The 26,034-nt window shown below is 39.0% G+C and overlaps 1 protein-coding gene across 2 annotated transcripts in view; it reads left to right on the forward strand.

Moving 5' to 3' along the window:
- The first annotated feature begins 1,023 nt into the window (after positions 1-1,023).
- The window catches only part of STAC (SH3 and cysteine rich domain), a 75,001-nt gene continuing 49,990 nt past the window's right edge, over positions 1,024-26,034 (forward strand). Inside the window, exons 1-2 of one of the 2 annotated variants that reach the window (XM_050332102.1) lie at positions 1,024-1,150; positions 1,698-1,835. In XM_050332102.1, coding sequence (XP_050188059.1) covers positions 1,719-1,835 — 117 coding nt within the window. In that variant the 5' untranslated portion in view covers positions 1,024-1,150; positions 1,698-1,718. Of the gene's footprint in view, positions 1,151-1,432; positions 1,836-26,034 lie in introns of those variants that run through there. The other variant, XM_050332093.1, reaches the window with a different exon arrangement.

A 26,034-nucleotide genomic window follows, 5' to 3' on the forward strand; every position in this document is an offset into this window, starting at 1 on the left:
GATTTTTCCACATCTAAGTATCAGTCCTGAAAATTCACTGCGTGTTCAAAGAAAAGCTGAATTTTTTTTTTTCCTGGCTTCTGCATAGTTATTAAGAATACAGAGGCTGCAGGGCAATTTCTGCTCTGGCTTTCATCTGCATAACCTCTACTATCTTGCAAACTTGCCTTCACTTTCACACACAATATTTGAGTTGGAGGGTGTCTGCAAGGCAGCTCAAAGTAGCAGTTGTTTTTCTGAGGGATGGGGCTGAAAGGGAATCTGGTGTCCTCTCCCAGAGCTACAAGGTACTAAAGCTCATTTCTGACTCAGATCTCAGCAAATCACCTCACAACACCTGTATAGATGAACAAAGCAATTATTTTTTATTTCTCACTTTCCAGGATGAGGGTATTGCTATTAGAAACATATTTGTGTTGGTTTTTTCTGTTTTCCTTGAAGGAAGGAGTCATCTCCACCAGCCATATGGAATGGCTCCCGCTCAGCAAAGCATATTTGGTGGAAAGCAGATCCTCTCAACCTTTCACAATACGGACCTCAATTCAGCAAGGAAGAGAGCTGACAGGCACCTTTGCAGCAGATTTAAATCAGAGGCAAAACCTCATGCAACATAAGCAATCTGAGCCAGCCAGCAAAGTCATGCTGACCTTCTGCTGGTAGTACCGCAGACCCAACCGTGACTTTGGGTGCTGCATCCTTGGGAATGACAGCACTGGGGGAAGCCTACAGGCTCTTCCCAATGGCTGCCTTTGTTCTGTTGCTGCCTGATGGAGTATTATCACTATGACAACCTACAGGTATAGGATGCATGAGATAGTGGGAGCTCCAGATGACCCAGATTGCGTGTGCATGGCTCAGAGCTGGGCTTCCCTGCCTGGGAAAGGAGCAAGGAACACGTGGATCCACAGGCAACTCTGCCCTGACTCTGTCATGTCATTTGCTAGTAAGTTTGGGATGTAAGGCAAGGTGAGAGCTTTAGAGACAGTGGTTAGCTAGAATTTTAAATAAGCTTCGCTGGGACAAGGGAAGGGAAGATTCATTTTTCTCCTCTGTTTCCAGACCCCTTTTTCAGGGCTTCTTTTTCTTCAGGAAAAGATTTGTAAGAATATAACAGTCCCCTTCAACTCTGTCTTCTCCAGCCTGCTAAAAGGTAAAATGCTTCAAAACCTTATATACACTGCCTGCTTGTGTGTGTGTGTGTGTGTGTGTGTGTATGTGTGTGCATGCGCGCATTACTTTCTTTTACTACTATGACAGCACATGCTCCTCCAAAGCTATTCACAGCATTAGAAATACAACTCCTCCCTCCAGTGCCCCGTGTGTGTGTGTGTGTGTGTGTGGCTTGGGCTTTCTGCTTCAAATCACTCCCTTCTGATTGTGGGGCTGACGGTCACGACTCTGCTCCACACCTCCAGGGTTCCTATGGAGGGGAGGAGTATCGGGGAAAAGCAGGCACACAACTGACATACAGAGCCATCGATAACTTACTCCCTCGCAGCAGAATTACATAGGAAAGGGGAGGGAGGAAGGAGGGGGAGGAGGAGGAGAAGGAAAAAAAAAGAAAATCCAGAGAATTCTAGTCTTGCAAATATAGTGAAACCAAGCAGTCGGAGTTCATTTGCTCTAGAAGAGCAGAGAAGGAAGAGGACGTTAAATGAAAAACAGCAAGAACAGTCTGTAGCTTTTTTTCCTTATAGTGACAGTGTTTGAGAGGTAAAATGATTCCTCCGAGCAGCATGACTGAAGACAGCGTGGACAGTGGGGAGAAAGAGAATGAAGTGGAGAGCCCAGAGCAACCCCCCTCTCCAGCATCAACTACCAGCCAGGAATCAAAGGTACTCAGAGTATGAGATTTTTTTTTTCACTCTTTCTTTGTTTTGAAAAGAAATGTGTTGCTTTGATTTTTATTTGGAGCCTATGCCAGCCCTGCCCAGCAGTAGAGTGCTATGAGCCACCTCTGACTGCGGTGCCTGATCTGACACTCCTACTGCTGAATTCTCCCTGTCACCTCAGGAGTCTGAACTGGGAAAATACCTGCCTTTTCAGATGTTTGGGTTTGGGGACTTCTGCTTGTGTTTCCCACTCCTTATTACAGTAAGGTCCTGGAGTAACGATGGGGCTCAGGGAGGTGATCACTGCCGATGGATGTTGTTAGCTATTTTCACACCAAGCATCAGATCACTTAAAGGGTTTGGTTGGAAAAATTGATTTTTCTCAAAGGTTCAGAGAAGAGAATTCTGTACAAGGGCTTGGGGTATTTCACCTGACTTACCTTCTCTGGCAGACTTATCAATGAACTTTCACTGTTTAATGAGGCAGCAGTTGAAACAGGATGTAAGTGACATTTTTATCACAATGAACCTTATATACACTACGCAGAAAAGGATTTTTTTTTTCCACAGCCTTTCTTTGGTTTATGAATTTTTTAATGTGGTTCAATTTACCTTAATGAAAACCAACTTTCAGCTCAAATGGCATGGCCTCTGAATTTTTAATCAACTTCTATATTAAAAGTTTTTCTGACTGCCAGCATATTACTTGGAATATAGAGAGGTAAAGGGTAAAGTAGTAGCCTTACATAATGAAAGTTCTTTGCAGCTTACTTGGATGATGTGCTTTTACTGATCCTCTATTACTAACTTATGATTGATACCATGGTAGCACCTGACAGATCTTTCTGTGAACTTCACAGTGATGCTGTGTGCTGTGTAAACATGTAAAAATAGGGAGGTCCTTGTCACTAGCAGCTTACAGGTGGGTAGAGCCTTAGGAGGTACTGTGAGAGCAAAACACCTGCTTCACAGGGAAGGTTTGTGCTGGCCAGAATTTAAAAGCAGTGGCTGGCTGGGTCTAACATAAAAAGATTAGTACATTATTCTGTAACTATAGCTAGATTTCTGGAGAGTGAATCAAAATTGTCTGTCTGTGTGGGTAGAGTTCTGACATGGGCTTTGGACTTTTTTTGAATATATTTATTTAGATGCTATTCTTCAAGGAAAGAGCTGAGGTATTCCCTATGTAACACAACCTCTTCAAAAGAAAAGAGCTCTTCCAGTAGCAATAGCATACAATATTCACTATACACATTCAGCACTACTGGGACAATGCCGGAGTCTTCCTGGTTAATGGGAAATGAAAATTAAACGGGTAATTGGTTTAACCACAGGCTCCAAAAGGATATGGTTGATCGGTACATAAATCCCACCCCCTGAGATCACTTCTCTGGAATTGCTGAATTGTTATTTGGACAGTGGGAAGTTCAGCCTCTAGTGAGGTCCCAAAAGTTACTCCAGCCTTCAGAGCACTGCCAGCACCAGCTCCCCAAGTGTGTTGGGCTGTGCACAGGGCCTGGTGGGCTGTGTGCTCCATGTGAGCTATAGTCCTCTCGCAGTGCCTGAATGGTTAAGGAGCTCCATGTGCCACTTGATAACGATGATGCCAGAGGGACTTGCCCACTGGATCACAGAATGCTGTTCCCAAAACAAACTGACTGGTGTGGATCCAAAACTGAGAGAAAGCGAAGAGCTGCACCGAGGGTTCCTTCTTGCTTTTTGCACACCTATGTGTTTCCAAGGATGACAACAGGATTAAGGCACATCTGGCCAGGGAACAAATAGGCTACAAAATAGTTTATACTCAAACATTATTATTATTAATATTGTTATTATTTTCAGTCTTGCCAGCATTTGAAGTGGTACAGTGGAATAAACAAAAGCTATGACCGTGTAGTTGATGCCATTACTTGCATACAGATATTTTTAGGAAGCAAATAATCTGTGCATTCACATTTTAGAGCTGCAGATATGATCAGATAACATGCTGTATTGTCATTTTAGTAGATGGATTCAAAAGAATCTTCTGATTTCTGAGGTAATAAGGCTTCTTCTTTTGGTCCAACTAAATAGCAGGATGGAAAAATTCTGTGATTTCATTTTTTATTTTTTAAGAGAATTTATGTACTTCAAAAACTAGAGGCTGATAGAGCCATAAGTCAAGTGCTTTTATTCTGTGGTGTCTCCTGCTGAGGGAGCTATCCTGTCGTTCACAGAAAATTAAGCTTTTTCAGGTACTCTCTGCTACCTAGGTTAACAAGTTCATGCCTGCTGCACTTATTGCAGAACAGTTTGTGCAGTATTTAATTACCCCACAATGACTTGTTTCTGTAGCACAACACTTATATGCCTCCAAATATGGAAACAGAAACAACATGGATAATAACAACCTTCAAAATGCATTTGAAAACACTTCAGCAGAAAAGCAATTTTGAAAAAATGATGTAGAACTAATAGCAGCAAGCTTGCTTCCAGTCCAATGTAATCACAGACAACTGTAGCAGATAGTCCCTTGTAGTACCAAACTCCCGAAAGGAGTTTCATCTAGCACCCTCTAGACTGTACTCAGAAGATGACAGGAAGGAGACACCCCAATTTCTGACTGGTGTGAGTCTGAGACACAGAACTTCTGGCTGCTACCAAGTAGCTGAAGTTTGGAAGGGTGACTCTCATGTGCTAGTCACACACCTCTGTCACAGGAACGCAGCTCACTCTTTAACACGTACTAAAGCCTCTCACCACCTTCTCCTATGGATTAAGAAATAGTTGCAGGTAAGCACACCTGGCTGCTGAAAGCTGAAGGACTGTGCTGTCCTGCGTGTCCTCCTCCTCATGAGCACCATAACACCTGAACAACTGCTTAGAATGGGGAAATTCAAATATACTTTCAATTCACTGAATTTCCTGGGTCTTAAGAGCAAACCCATTTGCATATTCTAAGTACATGTTTAACTTATAGTATAGACATTGCTACATAACGTGACTGAGTCTTTTGGATTGTGTGCCCTCAGGTACTGTACATATAATACCTCCAATGTACTCTCTCACTGTTCAAAAAGGTGTCTGAAGACTAGCAGACATGCTGTACTGAGCCATCCTGTAGCAATACATATACTGTTACTGTGCTAAAAACCCTACAGCTTGAATAGTTAAGGATGTTTCAAAACTAATATTTAATTTATTAAATTAATTTATTGACTCTTGAAAACATACACTTCACACTTAAGTGTGACTTGAGTGGATACTTAAAGCTTACTAGGAGAATAAATTTAGGGGGTACTACTCAAATGCATATAATTGCTAATTTTATTACATTCATATGTTTGTAGTTATGGCTCCCACCTGTTTGGGTCCTTTACATCTTGTTTCCAATAAGGTAAATTTTCAGTTTGCCAAAGACCTTTGTAGATTTATAGCTCAGCAAGGGAGGCAGTCATTAGCTAATAAATCCCGACGGAAACTTTCTTCATTGTGGTACTAATTAAAGACACACTGAACACTTGTTCAACCACTCACTTAGCAATATAAGCAGAAGATCATATTTCAGAGATCATATTTCTGATGTCCCTTATGTAAATCTATCTTGGAACTTGGTAAAGAAAACTAAAATTTGTGTCTAAAACAAAATTTGTGTCTAAAACTAAAATACGTGTCTAAAGAGTCCTACAAATGGGATTATTTATTTATGTTTTGACAGAGTTGACACATAACTGTTAACTTTACCCTTCTTTTATTTAATTGACATTTCTATATGAAGAGGAAAAAGCCCATCTGTTGGTTTCTTTAGGTGTGAGTCAAGTCCTTACTGCTCCACTGTGAATAGTGGCTGTGGTTATTCATAGCCAATAGAGTATATCTGAAAATTCCCTTTCCATTTTTAAGTTTTAGGGGAGGCCTAAGCACCTACTATGTTGGAACTAGGACCAGTAGGATTTATTAGCACTGCTGATCTTCAAGACATTAGTGCTCCATGTCAAGTATGTTAAACATTTTTCAGGCTTTCTCATACACCTCGAAAGGGCTATCAAGTCCTGCCCCAGCCATTGCAGGCAATGTGTCATGTTAAAAGTTACTTTTTTGTGGATAGCAGTGGATTTCTGTGAATACCAATTTTTTTATCCACAGCTTTGCCCACGTCCATCTATTTTATTTTATAAAATCCCACTATAATTGTGAGGTACTGCAGTCATGCATCTTTGCAGTGATTCAAAATTTTCCTCTGAACAATAAACTCATGGGCTTGATAAATTGTTTACAGCAAAGTGAGTTAGGTAAGTTGAATAGCTAAAAAATAAAGGAAAAAAGATAAATTGGATTTCCAAACAAATATGGCATCTGGACTATGTATTTCACAAAATAAATGAGTCAGTCTCAGTCTGACAGTTCCATACACTATCTAGTGGTTGATATTCAGGGAAATGCAGACCATTGTCTTCAAATTCAGGTATGGCAATTCAGGAGATGTAGATGATTTTTCAAATATGAGCTAACCTGGTATGCAGTACATAAAATGCAAGTTGCTGAAGAGTAGCAAGCCAACAAAAGCATTAAGCATTGATGTTCAAGATGTAGACTTCATTTACTAATATTCCTGCATCAATCAAGAAGCTTGAACTTACCTTCCTGTCCTGCTGGACCAAGAGAGCAATACTGTTCCCATGAGGTTAATATCAGATATTGAACTAAGGTAAACACCTTGAAGCTCTTTGGATTTTAACAGGATTGTGTGGGATTTAAATCACATAGGATTTGTGCTATGCTGTTAAGCAGAGATCTTCTCCACTTAAAGAGTTAATACTTTATGAGGCTCCATAGACGCTTACTAATCAATTAATATTTTAAAAGGGCAGGGACTACGGTGTACAGTTAGTGTTTCACCCTCCACACCAGTGATAAATATCCAGTACGTAAACTACTGCTGTGGTCTTCAAAGGAATACCAAACAGCTTAAAAGCATCCTGTGAAAGGGGAAGAAAAAAATTGTTCTCATTCTTAAACTTATCTCCATGCCCCTCTGTGAAATGGTGAGTACATGCCATGAAGGTAAGACTAAGGGAAAGAAATTAGACTAAGTATTTTTAAGTGCTTTGATTAAGTGTTGTAACAAAGTATATATAGGAAGATTTTATTAAAGCAGGAAAGTAATACTCCACCCTATCAATAATTTCTTCCACAGACTCATTCTTGTGCTTACATTTATTTTGACTTTTTGTCCTTGACTTACTCTTGTTCTGATTAAAACACTCTGGTATTGTTTTCACTTTGATATATATGTCAGATCAGTTCCTGGGCATATCAAGATATCTAAAGTAAAACAGAAATGTGATCAGTTCATTCTCTTCTATCCACACTTTCAACAGTGTCAAAATGAAGAAAATTGTGTCAAAATGAAGAAAACATCTATTATCTTTCAGCAACTGAAGATGACTTGACTGAACTCTGGTGTGGTAAAAAAATGGATTTACTAAAAAGCACAAATTTTCACTGAAGCAAAACAAGTTGGTTTAACAGCTGGAAGAGAGTCCAATCATACCATCCCTGTCTCTTATGCTTGTATTCTTTTTCATAAAGTAATTCTGTTGAATTCAGGTTTTACCACTACTTTTAAAAACCTCTTCCAACATCTATATGCTCTAATGGCTAAGAGATGCTCTCTACCCTTCACTTTCTTCTGATTCCAGTGGAAGTTTCATTTTTGGCAGCTTGTTTAGTATTGTAATTTTGATAATGTTTCTTAAGCTTAGACATCTCTTTTCCATTCTTGGTGCCTGTTTCCATCATGTAAGAATAGACTTTTATGTCTGTTACCAGCCTTTTATTTTCTGTGCTAAGTAATCCTGACTGACATAAGATAAACTCTCCATTTTTCACCTCATTCTAGTTGCAGATCCATGAATCTGCTTCAGTACTGAATAATCTTTCTTGAAAAAGGGTGACTGAATTTTTGTATGGTATTCTATATGAGATTTCATACAGTATTACTGTTCCTTTACTAACTTTCCCAGAAACCTTGGTTCTGGTGTTTGTGTCTCCTTGTCAGCCCTTGGTGAACCAGAGGTCTCCATTTTATTATTCAGTAATTTCCTGTGGATCCAGGACACACTTGTCTGTCCTCACCTAGAGTGCTTTGAATCAGGTCTCAGGCACACAAGCTTGCATTTCCACAGCTGAACTTCATCACCTTTCCCTAACTCCATCCCTTAAGGCCCAGGCCTCTTCATGCAAGGCAATGCCTCCCACAGACAGTTGTTAAAGAGGTTTTCTTGTCTGACCATCCAGAAGCCACTCTGGCTGTTATTGTTGCTCCACCTGAGCTGGGGCAGAGGCCCCTTCGCATCTGTACACACCACACTCACGCAGTCAGACCGGGTTTCCTTACCGGCTTGACCTCAGGTTTCCCATAGCAGAGTCTCAGGTGTCTTGATCCTTAAATCAGTTTAATCATGGTACAATAACAAAATAGCAGCTAGAGATGGGTGCCTCTGAGAAGGGGCCCCGAAGAAAGGAAACTCTGGGATTTTATACCCTCACAGTCTAAGGGTGTAAAAGTCTGGAGTGCTTGGCTCCTGCTGTGTCTCTGAGTGTCCCGTCAGCCTGGCTGGACCAGAGGTCCTTGTGCCCTTTGTTGTGCAAAGCATCTGCAATTCACAGCCTCTTGCCTGGTGTCCAACCACCCAGAGCTCAATATGTAGCTGCACACCAAGCTGTCTGCACTAAATGTATGTCAAGAATGCCTTATGACATGCACAGTCTTGGCATCAAATCCAGTAATAAAAGTAAAGAGAACAATATTGACCCTAATACTAGGTCAGTGTTCTTTGATGAACTCCACCAACAACCAACTCTCAACATCTCCTTTCAATAGTAACTATTTCCTCTTGAACTTTCCATAAAATTTATTTACAACTTTCCTTCTTTTCTGTCTTGGCTAATAAATTCCTTTTCAGTAACGTATTCAATAATTGTAACAAAATCCAAATAGATACAATCTACCTTTGACCCTAAAACATTTTCTGTGTCTAAAAAATTGTTCATCATTACAACTGCTCCAGGAAGATTTAACATTTTTTAGTTTTGTTTTGGTTTTGTCAGATTCTCTTGAGGTCAGATCTACACATCTGTATTTGCTGGGATCACATTTCCTGCTTGATGACAGAGACCTCTATTTCACTTTGTGTCATTTCTGTCTTGATAAAGCTTGTTAAGAAAATTTGTTTCTAGACCTTCAAAGTAAAATTTTATAGTAGAGTTTACTGCTTTCTTTTCTCCCTTTTACCTCAACAGACACATTAATCTGATTTTTTAATGTACTACCCGAAATTTCTGCAACTTCTTTCCTTTTATTCCTATTATTTTTTCCTCAGGTTCATGGTTCTGTATAGAAAGTAAGCTGAAGTATTTGCTGAAATTCTGAGTCAGCCTTTTATCCCATCCTTACTGTACCACAGCCTTTTTCTTTCCCTAGCCTGAATCAATCCATTGACATTTCCTTAAATACTTTTTGAAAGGACTCATTCAGCTTTTCTTGCAATTAATATCCTTAGACCTAATGATAGTGCTTGAAAGATTCAATTTTATTTGCATACCACTTTTTTTTCTTATTTTTCTTTGCTCTTGTTCCCCTCCCCACCATTCAGTGTGGACTCTGCTTATTCCAAATTTCCTTTTTGAAATAACTATTTTCATGCATTTTTCCAGGAATACACATTCACAGAATCTTTTGATTTATCTTTGTTTCATAGTTTTAGTGTTAGTATTACCAGCTTTGAAGAAGTTATATGGCTCTTACACATCCAAGAGTGTTCAAGTCTCTGACCGTTTCTGATCAGTCATGTTTATCAATTAAGTTTGTCTCTAACTGATACCTTAAGTCTACAAAGGCCAAGGCTGTTCCATAACAAGTGGTCATCTGGGTTCATCAGCACTCAGTACTTGCTGAGAGCCAGCACTTCTTATCAGGCTCAATGACCTGTTTATACAGCTCTGCTGCTTTCCAGACCACTGCTAAACCATTCATACCTTCATAAAGATAATAGTCCTTCTGTGTAACACTCCAAAGCATGATGTGGTCTAAAATATATCCCCAGGCATCTGAGAGTGCCAAAGGCTTGAAATTTCTTCAAGGGAACGGAGCACATCAAAGGCTATCTTTTTTAAATCCAAAATATGACTTGGAGGTCCTTTTTTCTCATGCACCTTACGTAATTTAAATGAAAGTAAATCATAAACACTTGATAGAAAACTATAATTCTTTTTATGATAAACATTTCTCCTATCGCCTATCCAGTCCTCTGCTGTATACTCCCGATGGGTAGAAGATTGCATATTTGATAAATTTGTGCTCATGTTTGCCAGGTAGAGGACTAGTCTGTCAGATGTGAGCGTGAGTTGAGTATTCTTAACACAGTACTCAGTCCTGCACGACTTCCAGTTGCATAGGCAAGTAGTCATTCTACCTTAAATGAGCACTGTCTTTCTCAGGCAAGTGCAAACTTTGCATGTTCATTAACAAAGAGGACCAGCTGTGAAAATGAGAAGTGTATGTGTGAATGATTGAAATAATTTGACTTTGTTTTCCTTCGACATATGCCTCTGCTTGAGGAAACATCCTTGGTTCAGTAGATCAAACGATGCAATAAACGCTTCTTGTCAGGGAGTTTAACTCAGGGACCCTGCAAAACATATTTATGATAGATGACTTAAAATCAGACTTCTCGTATCTCTGACATCAGCAGCTAAATATAGACATATGGCTTGCATATCTTCTTATTTATTAAAACAAAATTTAGTTTCATGTCTGTAGTCTCACATAAATGTGCTAGAGGCTCATGTAGTTTTCTCATTAATAGATCGGCATTTCTTAGCTGACTTGTTTTTAAGTGATGAGAGTAGTTTGCTCAGCACTGTCTAACGGTAGTCTTACAGTTTTAGGGGCTGCAGTGGTGTTAAAAATACCACAGCATGAATAATTGCGACAGAGGTATTTCCCAGCCACAGGAGGCTGCAAGTTCAATATGAAATTGCAGTCTTCTATGCGAGTAACAGTGAAAACTTCAATGCTTTTCTTTTCTGTAGACCTAATATACTCCATTTCTGAGTGCCATTTAAAACCTTGATTAAAATGCCACACATGCAATGCTTTATTAATAAAGATCATTTTAACAGTCTAGTGTTCTGAATAGAAAAGGAAAATACAGCTGATCTATAGTAACTGATGATTAGGCTTAACTAAGAAAGGAGCAAAATACTATAAACTGGTATTCACAAAGCTATTAAAATCTGCAGTTAGAATAATTTTTTTTTTTAGCTTATTCATCAGAGTAAGACAAAGAAATGTCTGCTTTGGAGGCACACCCCAGGTGAGAGAATGAATTCAGCCTGGCAGGATGTTATAGCAAATACTGTTGAATATTATCTTAGAGACAGACTTGCATCACAATCATGCCAGTATTTAACTTCTTTTAACTTTTTTTTTTTAACAAAAATTGCTCATGCATAGTGAAGGAAGACATCAGCTTTTGTTGGCCAAGGGTCCATTTTCTGGCATGATGCAAAAAAGTCACTTCCTAAACATCACTAATACAGGTGTACTATTCACCTTTATTTACCAGTGTTTTCCCTGCCAGTTTAAATGCCGTGGTAGTGATTCTCAAAATCAAAATATCTTGAGATTGAAATGAGAGGCTAAAAACCTTGACCCAGCCTCAATTGCCTTTGTACATACTCAGTGATAAATGGTCTTGGACTAGGCATCTCTATCCTCACAAGTAAACGAAACATGCTGGGCAAAATTCAACACAGTAAAATTGTCAGACTGTTCCTGACTTCTGCACAGCTAAACTGAGAATCTGGTTGTTTAAATGTTTCAGGTTTATATGGGTCTTTAAAATGCACCTACTGTTAAATTATCAACCAGTATCAGTCAACCCAAGGATCCAGCATACACAATTTTTGTTGTACATTTAAGTGTACTTACTTATATTATTTATAAGTGAGATTAGTTCATTTCTCATGTATGTTCACAAATCCTCTTTTAGTTTAAATCACGTAATTAAGGAGTTACTTACAAATAAAACATAAGGTGACTTTTAATGATCTGCCAGACATTTCTGGTAACGAGCCTTCCAGTGAAATGTGTGCTTGTTGAATGCTTTTTTTCGCTGATTTTTCAGTGTCAAAGCATCTGGTTTTGAGGAATTGATTGTGTAAACTTTTATTAGGGAGATTTCCCTGGTTGCAGGTGAAATTTATAGTCAAAAGAGGAGAAAAAAGCATCCTAGGTTACATCGTACAGCCCCACCTGTGATTAGAGAGCAACTGTAGGCAGATAAGTTAGTTGTTCAGACTCCCTGTGTTATAAAATGGAACACAGACTTAAGTCTGTTTTATCAAACATTTAGTTAGAGGAAAAGCCTGCTTTATGTGGTCTAAATTAGCTTCTCTGGGAGAAATATCTTTCCACTGACCATAGCAGGCAGCTACAGCTGAGTTAAAAGCTCAAATTTAAGTAAGGTGAACACTACTTATATTCTCCCCAAGTGAGGTCTTGAATCTTGCCTACAAAGACTGGTCAGCAGCTGTTCCCCTGGCTGGCTAGTCCATCTGATTTTCCCCTCTTCTGCCCTCAGCTCTCTCAAAGACATTCTGAGAAGCTGCAGTTGTTTTTATACCAATGTGGAACAAAATCATTCAAACTTTGTTAATTTTTGCTAAGTGGAACTGCTGTTTTCCAGCCAGTCCTATAATGGAAAGTTATGCACCTATGACAAAAAGAGAGTGAAATGTGAGACTATCCAGGCTTCAAAATGTGAAGTGCTGCTATTAAACTGCAGCCGCAAGACGAATCGTGTACCAGTTTCATGAAGTATGGGCACATAGGAGTCTTTGGCAGGTTCACTTCAGTTAGACCTGTCTCCTGTAGTTAGTCATAGTGACAAATGGACTTCATCCTCCTCACTGTTAAAGATCCAGGCAAACGGTTAACTTTTTTGCTAGCTTACCCACTCGCTCTCTGCCTTTCAATTTTTCTCTCTTTCTTTCCTCTCTGTTCCTGTTCTCGCACAAATGCTTTAATCCATGACCAGGCTCTCTGATACAATGAGTCTTTGCAGGAAAAATTTCCATGTTTCCAAGCTTAGCCAAGTTTAAAGATTCCTGTTAAGAAAATGGATGGCGGTTCTTCTGCTAGGGGGAGGGACCTTTTATAAACACTGTGCGGATGCTGGTGCTCATGCCGTAAGTACACTTGAAAAAAAGCAAACCCCACAGTTTGCACTTTCCCTTTCACCTATACCCAAGCCATACCCGCTTTATTAACAAATAAATTACTTAAGTTTCACTTAATTTCCTCACACTGTCTGGTTTTACATGGTCTGTTCCTTGCATGTGGATGCCTATTTATCTCTTGATGTAACCTTATAGTGTCTTTATATGTATATGCAGAAAACTATACATAAATTTAAAACCTAGGCAGTGAAGTAATAGAAAACATTCTTTATGGAGAGGTAACAAATCAGACTTCCTAGTCTCCCCATCTTATCCTCTCCTTTCTGGGTAGGTAGCTGAAGGCCAATGCAACTCAGAAGATCCCTTTTCAACTGCACTGCCAGTGGAGGGCTTTTTCGCTCCTGCCTCCCCCAGCAGCTTAAGCTGCCACAGACTTCCCCAGGCTTCAATTCTGTGTTTCACCAGCACTGGCTTTTTTAGCAGTTCCTGCCTGGCATCCAAGAAAAATGCTCTGGACATCTTCCTTAGAAATTATCAAAGCTAAAATGAATGCCAACAGCTGTAATAGACCTACTTGAATCCTGCTAGAATGTAGACAAATTAAAAGCTTTTTACAAAGGTAAAAACAAACAAACCAAACAAAGCAAAACACACAAAAAACCCACAAAAACACACACACAAAACAAAACCAAAACCAAACAAAACCCACAAAACAAACAAACCAACCCTCCCCAAACAAAAACAAACAAACAAAAAACCCTACAAACCAACAGTCAAACCTTACACCAAAATCTTAACAGAGTGATTTTCCTCTGAGGAGAATGCAGCCATAACTACATGCTGGCCATAAGAACTAACCACTCAGTATGGTAAAAAAAATATCAGTTCTTTTTTAAACAAGATGAGAAAGCTAGCCTACTTTTTTCTGGCACTATAGGAAATACATTGTAATAAATACAATATTCCCACAGTAGCAATAGAGGTAATGTCATTTGGTCTTTAGTAACAGCTGCTGAATTCCAGGAAAAACCCTCTCCTTTCCTTAAGTTAACATCCCTTCAGTACAGTCACACTCATTGTGACTGCTTCATATAAAAAAAAAACCCAACTGATGGGAGAAAATTAATACATATCTCAGAAGTTAGCACTGTGTTTGCTCTTTAGTACAGCAGTACACAGCAGCTGTGTCTCTGCTATAACATTTCACATGCCTTCTAGGCCAGTGCTACTTGGCTGATATCAAGACTTGCACCTACTCTGACAGTGGAATAGGCTAGACAAAGTGAAGCTCTTCATGGAAATCCCCCCTCTTACACAGGGTTCATATTCATATTCTTTAAAACTCCCTCTGTTCTAACTTGACTTTCCTTTCCTCTTCCTTCTATTTCTCTGCTTTCCTGTCTGCCTGAATCTCTCATGCAGCCCCATGCAATATGCTGTTCCTGTTGAAGTCAATGACATTATTTTTGTCAGACAAGGCTTCACAGTTTCAGTGGTTCAAGATCCCTGACTTTCCTACCAAATCAGTAACTCCTATTAAATCTGTTGGTAATTTACGTCAATGCCAACAGCTCTTTTCTCTCTCAACACCAAAACTATGAAGCTTCATTTATTAGGTGAGCGTGACATCATGACAGTATTATAGGCTTTTTTTTCAAAATCATTATTACTATTATTAGATGTTCATGTGCAGGATTTCATTAGCAACAGTTTAACTTTAGAGAATTCTGAAGAACTTAAAAAAAATTCTTAACATTCAGAAAAAAATTGTAGTTCTTCTATTTGTGGTATTCTGTATAAACTATCTTTTTACACAGAACCAGCTTTCTCAGTATCAAACCATATTTTTGCAGTTCAAACACTCATTATAATCCTGAAATTTGATAGAGGTAATTTGAGAAGGAAAGTTGTGCAGCTGGTGAGGATAAAAATAAAATGTTTTTATTTTGCAGGGTTGATCTTGGAACAATAGCTGGCTAAAGATATGTTTAGCAGCTTGGAGGTTTCGGAAAAAATATAAAAGAAATGGATTAGCCTGAGGCAAAAGGAGTCAAAGATATATGATAAATCTAATGCATAACAACTCTTGTTAATTAATATCTCCAAATATATGTATTTACATTGTCAGGTTCTGGAAGCAATGTTTAGGCTTTCAAACATCTCCATAAAGTGCCAAGTAACTGTGTGCCATATATATGACAATACCATCATCAAGTTAAACAGATTTTCTGTGTGGAGAGTTGGCCTATACTTTATGAAGGACATTGAATGAGCTTTTGCTGGGCATGACTAACGTGTAATAACAAGAAGACAAAAGACAGACTGAGATGGAAGCTTTCTGTACTACTAACAGATTCCTTGGAAATTGTATTACAAGGATGGCTTTCCCAAACATTTTTGGAAATACTTTTTGAAAATTAGAAACCTACTAGGGTAGATATGTTGAAAAGGATAAACGTATGTCATAAGTTCCACTTTGAGAAGAGCTTTAATGGAAAATGTACCAGATCTGGACCGGATCTGGAAATAGACAGACCTTTGTCATGGTGGGTAGTAAGATAACTGGATGCACAACAAATAACAAGGAAGAGGTTATCAAGGTAGGAAAAAATTTTAATTGGCACAGCATTTGTTGTGTACGTGGCAGATGCTATAGGACTTTAGAACTGGAAATACGACATGAAGGAAACTCTGTGGATACCCAGGTGAGGCCTTGAGAAGGCCAGAGGATTTAACTGGCCTTGCTCTACCTGTGCTGTCAGCTCTTCCTCCAGATCAAGGGTTTCATGCCAGAGTGGTGCCTGGGCAGCAATGTGCATCAGGACCATATGGGTCCTGTTAGACTTGTGGTGTCAGAACAGAGGAGGGTACATGCCCTGGCCTCCAGAGTAGCTGGCAAGAAGCAGCGTTCACATGGTGGGACAGTGTTAGTCTTCAGGAGGGATAAAAGGAAGATGGAAGGCAGCAAATTTGCTCCCAGATTGCAAAAATATGCACAAGAAGAGGAAGGGAACCATGAAAAAGAAAAACTGGAAGGGAACCAACAAATGCTGCTAATATTCTGTAAGGTATAAGCTCATATGCCATCTTCCACTGAGAATTATTTGAAATGGAAACGTGGAAACAAGCTGTAAAATTTGGATCTGAATCTCTGTTTATGGACAGGCAGCAAAAAAGAGAGTGCAGAAACCTGTGGAATCAAGTAAGACAAAATATTGGGGAGGGGGAGGGGCGCTTCTTTTAAGCCAATCGGCCATACAACACCCAAATTCTGGCATTGTGTTCTCATTTTCTCTTCGACTGAAAAACAAAGTAATATCATCTCAAAGCACAGTAGCTAAGCAAGAATTGGACAGAATTAATTCATGCAAAGTATGAGTTGAAACAAGTGTCTAGGAAAGACAAAAGAAGCAGGAGCATATGTGTCCCCTGGATCTCTCTATATTTGGTTGTGGAGGAGCAGAGATTGACAAAGATGGTTTAAAAACAAGAGGAGGGAATTGAAAAGTTGAATAAAGTTAGCCACATAACAGAATATCAAATGTGGCCAGGTGCTTTTTCATACTGTATTCAGAAATCCTTTGTTTTTAATGCACAGTGTATAAAACATTTTAAAAAATTAATTTGAAAATAGACAAACAAAAAAACCCCAGCAACCCAGCCAAACCTTGAGCTTCACTCTGAAAACATGCTCTCTGAAGTCAGCAGGAGTTAGCAATAAGCAAAGACCTTAGGATTTGGCCCAATGACAACAACTTTGTTGTAGAGCTGAGACACTTACATGTTTTCATTGCAAAGTAATTTTAACAGTGTAAGTTTTGAACCCAGAAGTAAGAGTGGAAACACTGTCAGAATATTAACTATAACAACTCCCAATAGATCTCAGTCTTCCTTTTTGTTTTAAGATGATACAAATGTGATAATACACTATGTGGGTGGGTTGTGGGGTTCATGTTAATTTGCCCTTAGTTAGTATCAGCCTCCTTGCCAGATGTATTTCCATATTTGCTTCAGAGACATACTACCATTTAAAGTATTATAAAACAGCTAAGTTAAAAAAAAAAAAAAAAGGAAAGAAAAAAGAAAAAAAAAGAAAAAAATAAGGATAGAAAAACAAATGGTAAAATAAATTAGTAGAAACTATTGCTATAGGTAGCCCAGCATTTTTAAGCAGAACACTGTTGTGTTTGGTTTTTTTTTTAAAGGTCAAGGGTTTCATATTAAGCCATAAGATCAACAGGGGAGATGCACACTTCATAGATGGACAGACATGAGATACAGCCAAGGATAATTAATCTTACATTCACAATCACATTCTCACCAGATTATTCATGAGAAGTAAAAGAAGCAAAACTGAGGTCCTATTATCACTCTCGAAGACTCTCGTAAGCATATACCAATGTAGCTTCTTTCACCTCATTAGGACGTCCTGGACTTATATCACTCTGATTCTTAGCCTTTTAATCTCCAAATTTCATCATCCCACTTTCACAACAGCAAATATTAGTAAATGACTGAATCGGGAGTTACCAAAGGGAGATTGGTGTTCCATTTAGAAACTGATATGGAAAAGAGCTATCCAAAAAGAGCTGCAAAATGTGGGATTCCCAGAAGTGACTTCAGAGATAACACTCCAAATGCCTTCTACATCAAGAGGCAAGAGATAACAACAACATCCTGATGGGGCAAAGTACAGATATGATCAGCTGCTTGTCAACCAGGTGCCTGAGGTGAACCCCAAAGTACAAAACAAGATAAAAACCTACCTGTCTTGAAGTTGAAAGTACAGCAGGCTGATTTTAAAATTGAAAAAAAAAAAAATATGGAAGAGCTGTTCTTAACTATCTCTTTGTTCCTTCATGAGCTTTCCTTTTGGCTTCAGGAGAGTTCAATTGTCAGATCACGAAAGGGAGATAGGAGCCACACAGAGGTCTACACAAGACACCTTTCGTAACCTGAATTATAAAGGACCTCCTGAGCTGGTGTCACCCATTTTGAAACAGTTATTTAGCAGCAGGGAGAATATAATCCTGGATATAGATAGAGGATTTGTGGTCTTTCCCTCTACTCCTGAGAAGAGCAGTTCTTTTTTTGCAAGGTGAGGTAGGAGAGGAGATGTAAGGGACAGAACATTTTGCAATCCCGCTATAAAACAAGCAGCAGGCTTTTGTTATGACTGAACTGTTCCTTAGTTCGATTTGTAAAGTGTTTTGATGTATGCATATGTTGGTAAAGAAGGAAGAATTGATGATCTTTCAGCTCAACACAGTGAACCTAGTAGATCTTACTTTGGGACTGTTAATCTGATTTTCATTACTCAGATTATAAACTCTGGAAAGCTACAGCACAGCTTCTCTGAAAGATACTGTGAGTTGTTAGCTTAAAATACTGCAAAATTGAGGAAGATTCTCTGCAGAAGTAGGCTGAATGCAGGCCATGGTTGTGATATTGCAAGCGTTTTCCCCAAAATAAACTTGAATCAAACCTGTTAGGAAGTTTGAAGAAATATTGATAGAGAACAGATCTCTCAGGAAGATGATGTAATATGCACTCTTTTCTTTCTAGATTACTCTTTCTAATACAGTGTGAATAAAGGAAATCAAAGGAATACACCAAAATAGGGTTGTTCAAAAACAGAGCAGCAAAAATGCTGTTAGCTACAAAATTTGAGAGTTTGGGTGTGGATTTTACTTAGATTTTTGTTTTAAAAGCCTTACATTTTTCTGCATTTTCATGCATACAAGTATCATTCCATTTATTTTGCATGTTTCCTCCTTTTCATAAGCTGTTTTAAACTGTTTAAATGACTGTGAGACTTTTGAAGTTATTACGAAAATATAATTTAGCAGGGAAGTTAATGTGAGCTCTGCAAGTCACAGTTGCAGAATATCTAGTAGAGTGTTTACTCCTTTTATGCCTTAGGACTAAATAGAAAATTCTGAATGTAACAGAGACAGAAAAGGATTTCCCTGAAATTTGGTAGCAATTGGTCTAGTTAATAAATTCTGTTTCCTCAAATCTATCGCTCCCTGGACTTCATTAGTTTATCCTGTTACACCTTATGCTGAATTTTGAAGATATATGAAGGAATTGGGAGCATAACGGAGAATTTTTTGTATTTTCAGGCCTTAAAGCTTTGAGCACTTTATTTCAAATTTCTCTCACATATTTGCTAATTCTGGTTTCTTGTGATATTAGAAGACTACTCACCCTAAAATGTAGGATAAGTTACAACCAACTGCTGGAGCAATTGTTGAGAACTAGATGAATTTTTCAGCTTGGTTCAAACCAAACCAGGGAGTCGTACGGAATGAACAGGTCTGCTATGCAAACACACTGTTTGGCTACATGTGCAAGCTGACCTCTTGCTAATTTAGAGTTCTGCTACTTAGAGATGCAAACGCACAGCTGGCAAGGATGTAGTACATCAGGAGAGGACTGAGGACAGTGGGGGATTCACAGTGACATCTGTGGGAGCAGTGACACCTGAGCATCCCTTCAGACTTCATACTTTCAAACCCCGAACCTCTTTCAAGCATTTTTGCTGCTACACTTTGGCATGTCAATCAGAGAATTTCATTGTAGTTTAGGACTCCATGAGTGAAATAAAATCATAGAAAGAGCCTTGTCTGAAAAGGTTCATATCCTAACTTTTTTTGAGAATCCCAGAGTGGATTTAAAAAATACTGTAGGACAGGAAGGAGAAGCTGAGGGTGACGATCAGAGGAGCAAGAGCTAGCCAGAGCAATTGTAGGTACTCAGTGAATCACTAACAATATTATTATTGGTAGGTATTATGGGAAATGTCTCCTCTTTGACAATTTCAATACAATATTCAAGCAGACAGTTTGATTTATTTACTTTTTACAACAATAGCAAATATATTTGTTCTAATGCTAGCTATGCAATCTGTTTGGGAAAATACACAAATATAATACCTAGCAGACTGTGCAATAACAAACACTCCCTCTTTGTCTATAGTGGATTAAAAGGATTCAGCTTCCAAGAAAGATGGCTAGAGCAGACACAAGTACATGGTAGGGCCAGATTCTCAGACTGTATAAATCAGCTACAATTGAAGTCAGTTTAGCTAACTCAGATTGTACTAGTAGAGTATTTCAACTATTTATCATTTAGAAAGAAGAATGTAGAAAAGGAATCAGCTTTGCTTACAAAATTTATCATGGGTGCTTTGGCAATAAACAATACCAACCCCTTAAGTATTAAAAATATCCTTTCATCTTATTAATGCTATAAGACATAGTACTTCTCTCATCAGCAGGCAAATACACATACTGTTTATGAAATTGCATACTGCCTCTAGGTATGTTATAATCTTATTTTTGCCCATTAAAATGCCAAGGCAGTGGATTTTCAAACCAAACCCAGTAAAAAACCCACTCTTGTCTGTCCTCAAAAATCACTTACTTTTGTATCCCTCAATTTTAAGAAGAAAATCATTAGCCTTCATGTTCACAAGAAGTAAGCACTCGTATCTGAGCTTGTTCCTTGTCTGCTGTGAATCAGCAGGGCTAGCTGAAGCCCAGCAATGCCGCCAGGCCAGCTTACACCCTGGTAACATCCAGTCCTTCAACAAAGCTAGTAAACAACTGAAGTATATTCTGAGAGTTGCTAATACAAATTGAATGTTCCTTGACCCAGAAAATGCACTGTGCTCAGTAGAGGAGATACCATTCATCAAGACTTTTGTTCTCTCCCTTATATGAAAGGCTTTTGGTCCGCATCCATTTTGCTAATATCCCAGGTACCTGACATGCTCTCTAGCAAATCTACACAACATCATCTGAGCTTTATGTGTTGAAGTCTTTTTTTTACAGCAAAGTGAGAGTCAAATAATGTGCAAATTTGCTCTAAGAAACTGCAAGGAAGAAGTGGTTCCTTACAGAAGGTGGATGTTTATCTCACAGCAGAGTGAAATCTGCTGACAGAGCATTTTTAGTCTGCATACTAAACAAAATAGCTATGTTTTATAAGAATTTCAGGATTCAAACTGGCTTGATGGTTCATTCCAACTCTGCTAATACCCTGTATTACTTTTTATGGATCTAATGGTATTGTTAACAGCAGTGTAAAGAAAGTGATAGAGAAGAGCACACAATATTTTTTGTTTATTGCTAGCACAGCAACCATACAGCAGACAACTGATGTCTGAAAACGAGGGCTTCGTTGTATAGTAGGTTAGTAAAGTTCAGTTGATGTGTGGCTCATTTGTTCATTTCTCCTGGAAGATAGTTAACAGTGGAAATGTATAAAAATAATCTCCCCATTGGCTCCACTCTGCACAGGAGCCTCTGCTGCCGTCAGGGATGTTAGCAGTGACTGAGAAGGCAACAAGACCAAGCATGTTGGAAAATAAGCTGATGTGGGCAGATTCCACAAGGATTGCCCTGAATGCTGAAGCTCATGGTCCAAGCAAACAAAATAATATAATATAAAGTAATGCAATATACACTTTGATCCCCTAGTAACCACCATTCACACTAAGGAGTGAGCTTCAGGAAGAGGAAGGAAGCATTTGTGTGTAGGATGTGGTGGGAGTGAGGCTTTCTCCGAGTTTTGAATGGTGAGAAGGTGAGATGAAGAAATTGTATTGAGAAACGGTGAAGGCATAAGGGAAACCCATCATAGTGGTTTAGGCTGTTTTGGGAGTGTGTTTTCAAAGTAAATCTCCCAGTGTTGAGATTGCTGCTACTCACCTTACTTTGGTCCTTGTGCTCTATGCACAGGCTGCATCACCTGAGGGTTTGCTTGTGCTCCAGGTGTGCACCTAATGCATGCCAGTACTGATGGGCTGGGATGGTTCAGAGCAGAGTACTCTGTGTCCCGAAATGCATATAGTGGGCATGCTGGGTCCTCAACAGTTCCTGTTTCTTTCTCCAATCTGCTTCTACAGAGCCACGCTGACTGCTAATGTAAACAAGCTGGAGGATAAAGGCGAAAAGAGTTTCTAGATGTCAGAGAGCAGTTAGGAACCTGAAAAAAAGTACTCATCAGAGTGGACAAATATCTTTGTAACTGCAAAGCTAGGAATTATAAAACAGCTCAAATCACTGGTATCTTTCCAACTTCAATGGGAATTACTTAAATGAAAATTGTAGAGAAGCGTTGGATGCTTCTATTACATAAAATGAAGTCTCAGTGAGCTCAGGTGCAATGCCCATTCACAGCAAAAGCAGTGGCACCTAGCTAATACTAGGAATGAATTTGAAGAGCTGTTCTTTTGCTGCCTCCTGTTTTCTGCTTATAACAGCTAAAGTGTTGTAGTATAGGGGCATTAGGAACAGAGGAGGTGCTGATAAGCTGTGGTTTGTCAGAGCTTCCTGATCCCTTGAAGCTTGAACATTCAGGGACTCAGAAAAAAATTGAGATTTTGCTGCAAGATACAGAAAAAAAAAAGCTTAATCAAGCGCTGAGGTTGAGCCATTGCACTTATCTCTACCTCGCCTGTGGGGTTAGTATGTGCAGTCACCGAGAGTCTGTGTGACTGATAAAAAGCTTTTAACTAGAGACAAACTGTTTTTCCTTTACTCAAATTTCAAACCACAGGAACATCCTGGATTTAATAGCAAGGGTTCATGTTTCTGAACTCTCAAAATTGTGAAGTCTTCTGATGTTACCCCAAGTCTAGAAAAATTCCTATGTTTCTGGGAATTTTATTTTTATTTAAATGAAAGCTAATTTGTAGCCTTGCTTGCAGAGGAGAAAATGGGAAAGGATTAGGAGATTTATTTCAAATACATTTCTTAGAGCTGTTTTGTGCTTGGTTTAAGGTTTTATTTAATTCTCAGTACATGATTTTTCACTGAAGTGTTGAAGTAAGTACTGAGTGTAGAACAACTCTAGCTGCAGGTTTTTTCAAAAGTTTAGTAGTGATTATTCCTAAGATTTGACTTTGAACTCATTCACACCACAGAAAGAAAATAAAAATATTAAAATTTGCATACGTTCTTCTCTACTGAAAGATTTGATTCCTGCCTCAGGTGAATACTATAGCAGCTCTATTAGAAGCCAGTGGCATTACAAGTGCTTTAAATCAGTTTACAGCAGACCAAAATCAGGCATATATTACATGTCTGTATTTAATTACTTTTGAAATCTTGCAATAAAAGAACAGCAAATTTCAAAATAAGGAGACGGGGACGTTTAAGTAAGGGAAGCAATGCTCACTTAGCTGTGGCATAATAATCACTTAAGCTTTTATGGTTTTATAGTTTATTCTAACTGTATAACAACCTGCACTTGCCCTTGCTTCAGCCAACTTTTCCTGAGTAAACAATCACATACCAGTACCCTATTTCAAATTCTCTCATGGGCCTAATATGAGAAAGGAAAATTGGATCTAATTATACAACCTGATGCCAATTTTCTATTGCCCTGTATACTCTCACTTGTACATGAGGGTTATAAAACACACTGATCTGAGGGGTGCTTTTTAACAGTACTGACGAAAGTGTATAATTAGGTGTTCAAAATGCTAAACATTGCCAATATTCTGCATTCTTGCATAGTCACTTCTGTACACACATAATCTATTTGGGATATAATAATCCCAGACTTCCACTGGTGTTTTAGATAGGCAATGTAAGCCAAACATGTATATATCTTCCAGTCTGAATGCAAATGAGAATAAAATCTGTATTTGGCTAATGACAAGGATGCCCATCTTGTCTGGGAATTATTTAAGCACATGAACACAAGGCAGTGCTCAGGGAATCTCAGAGAGGACTATTAGCTTGTGCAGAGATATCTGCCAAATCTGTGAAGGTAACTTGGTCAACTCATTCTTGACTATGTGTCCTCTGAACATTCTGGATGGGGATGCGTATGGAGTATGCACAGTTTCATGCTCACCTTAGTGTGTTTGTATCTGTTGGTATCTATAGCCTTAATACTGGACTACCCTTCTTTGGAAAATTGTTGACTTTTCTGCCTGGGGGAGGAAAGGCCATTGGTACATCCCTTGGCTGGCAAATGGTTCTGCACAACAGAATGGAATAAGGATAGTAAATGCAGAGCTTCTTCAAATATACTGCCTACATTGTCCAAACTAGCAGGACAGTTGTTTCATTATAAAACCAATACTGTATTGCACAGCTTAGTTTTCTTTCTCTGGCAGAAGCAGTGTTTTGAAATTTAATTAGCTTCATGTGGCACTGTAGAAATGGATGGCAAATCAATAATGGATGCCATCTCAGTCACCTTGTGGTGTTGTAATTCTCTGTGTTTTGCTACACTAATTAGGTCTGACTTCAGTGAGAAGTGTTTCAGGAGCAAGGGGGTGAATTACTGCTGAGTTCCTGGCTGTCACTGGGGAGATGAAGTAATCTCAGAACAGAATAACCTCAGTGATTTCAAGAGCTGGTAACTTAACATCCAAGAAGAAGAGGAAAGATCTCATATTCTGATAGAGCAGTTGTACAGTGATTTTGGGGCTCAGTAAGTCCATGGCTTAGGCTTCAGCTAAAAGAGCTTCAGAAACCATAAACTGCATTTACCTCATAGTTGGCATCTAATGACTTAATTGCTCTTATTTTCACATTCCCCTAGAGACTGAGAGTTCCTTGCAAATAGGTATTTCCTTCGTTTGAATCCAGGGCTCCTCCTCTGAAACCTGAGTTGTGGGTGAGAGTGGCACATATGGGAGGGGCCCCAGGCTCTGACCCCTCCCTACTCCGAGAGCCACTGTGGAGGAACGCTTCAGCAAGCAGAATGCAGTTTGCTTCCATGCAGCAAACACAAACACAGTTAACTGGAGGCAATGGCAGCTCCTTCTCCATTCATTTGACTCGGGGAGTTTATTGAGACACACTGGGAAAAAAAGCTGGTGTCTCCCTCTCCAGGAACAAGCTGCTTCTGAAGGTGGAAGAGTGGCATCCCCCCAGACTGTCTTGCCTCTCCTCTCCAACAGCATGCTTTCAGCTGCATCATAAAGAAAATGGGTAGATCAGGAATAAAATTTAGGGAGAGCAAGTGCTCTGAGGCCAGTAAGTCAGTGTGACGGACCATTGCTATGCTTTTTTGGGAAAGCATGTGCACTCCTTCCCTTTATATTAGTGTGAATTACGGTCCCCAATCATCATTGCTTCTAACATAAACAGTTTCTAATATAAACCATTCCTGCTGCTCACCACAGACAGCCTGAGAGGCATGGAAAATTTCAGTTGTTACATCACAGTCACCCAGAGAATAGCAGCAGTGGTTGAAATTATTTTGCAGTGGTTAGAATAATGTTGAGTGAAACGTGATACAGGGTTATTGCACTTCAAAGAAGGTAAATATGAAGCAGATGCAGAGCTTCTTTTCCTTTTACCTGGCCCCTAATTTGTGGACCCACAAATTTGTGTGGCTGATATCCTGATAGCTTCTGTGCCTCACCTAGTGCCCTTCCGAGCCTCATATAAAATTGGGAGATGGAGGGGAGGCTTGAAGGATGAGAGGATTGCTGATATGGCACAAGACAGCAGTCAAAACTGCATATAAACTCTTTTTATGCCAAATTCGAGAAATTTAAATATATTAAATATATTTACTGAGTTCACTTGTCTTGCACTGCCATTTAACAGCTGTTCCTGTAATGGCTTTACAGGCTGCTAAAATACTATTAGAGGATGAATAATACTCTAAGTTCCCTTATGCTGGAATACAAAGGATATATTCTCCAATGCATGCAACTTTCAGCGGCACCTCTATACTGTCATATCTGAAAGTGAAGACTAATAGAAGCATTCATTAGGGTTATCAAGTTTATTGTCAGAAAGCATCTGTAGTGTAGTTTGTTTTCTGGTTGGGATCTGCTTTCTTTGCTCAAAAACTGCCATTTAAATTCTAAAGTCAATTTTATTGTTCAGGTGGTTCAAGGTCTGCCAGTGGCTTCAAGGTTCACTTGGCAACAGCACACCCCAAAACCAGGAGCCTTGCATTGTTTTTATAAGTAGAAAAAGTAGTAATTATAACT

This window comes from Myiozetetes cayanensis, unplaced genomic scaffold (assembly GCF_022539395.1).
Source record: "Myiozetetes cayanensis isolate MyiCay16 unplaced genomic scaffold, myiCay2020 scf1, whole genome shotgun sequence".
Classification (NCBI taxonomy): Eukaryota; Metazoa; Chordata; class Aves; order Passeriformes; family Tyrannidae; genus Myiozetetes; species Myiozetetes cayanensis.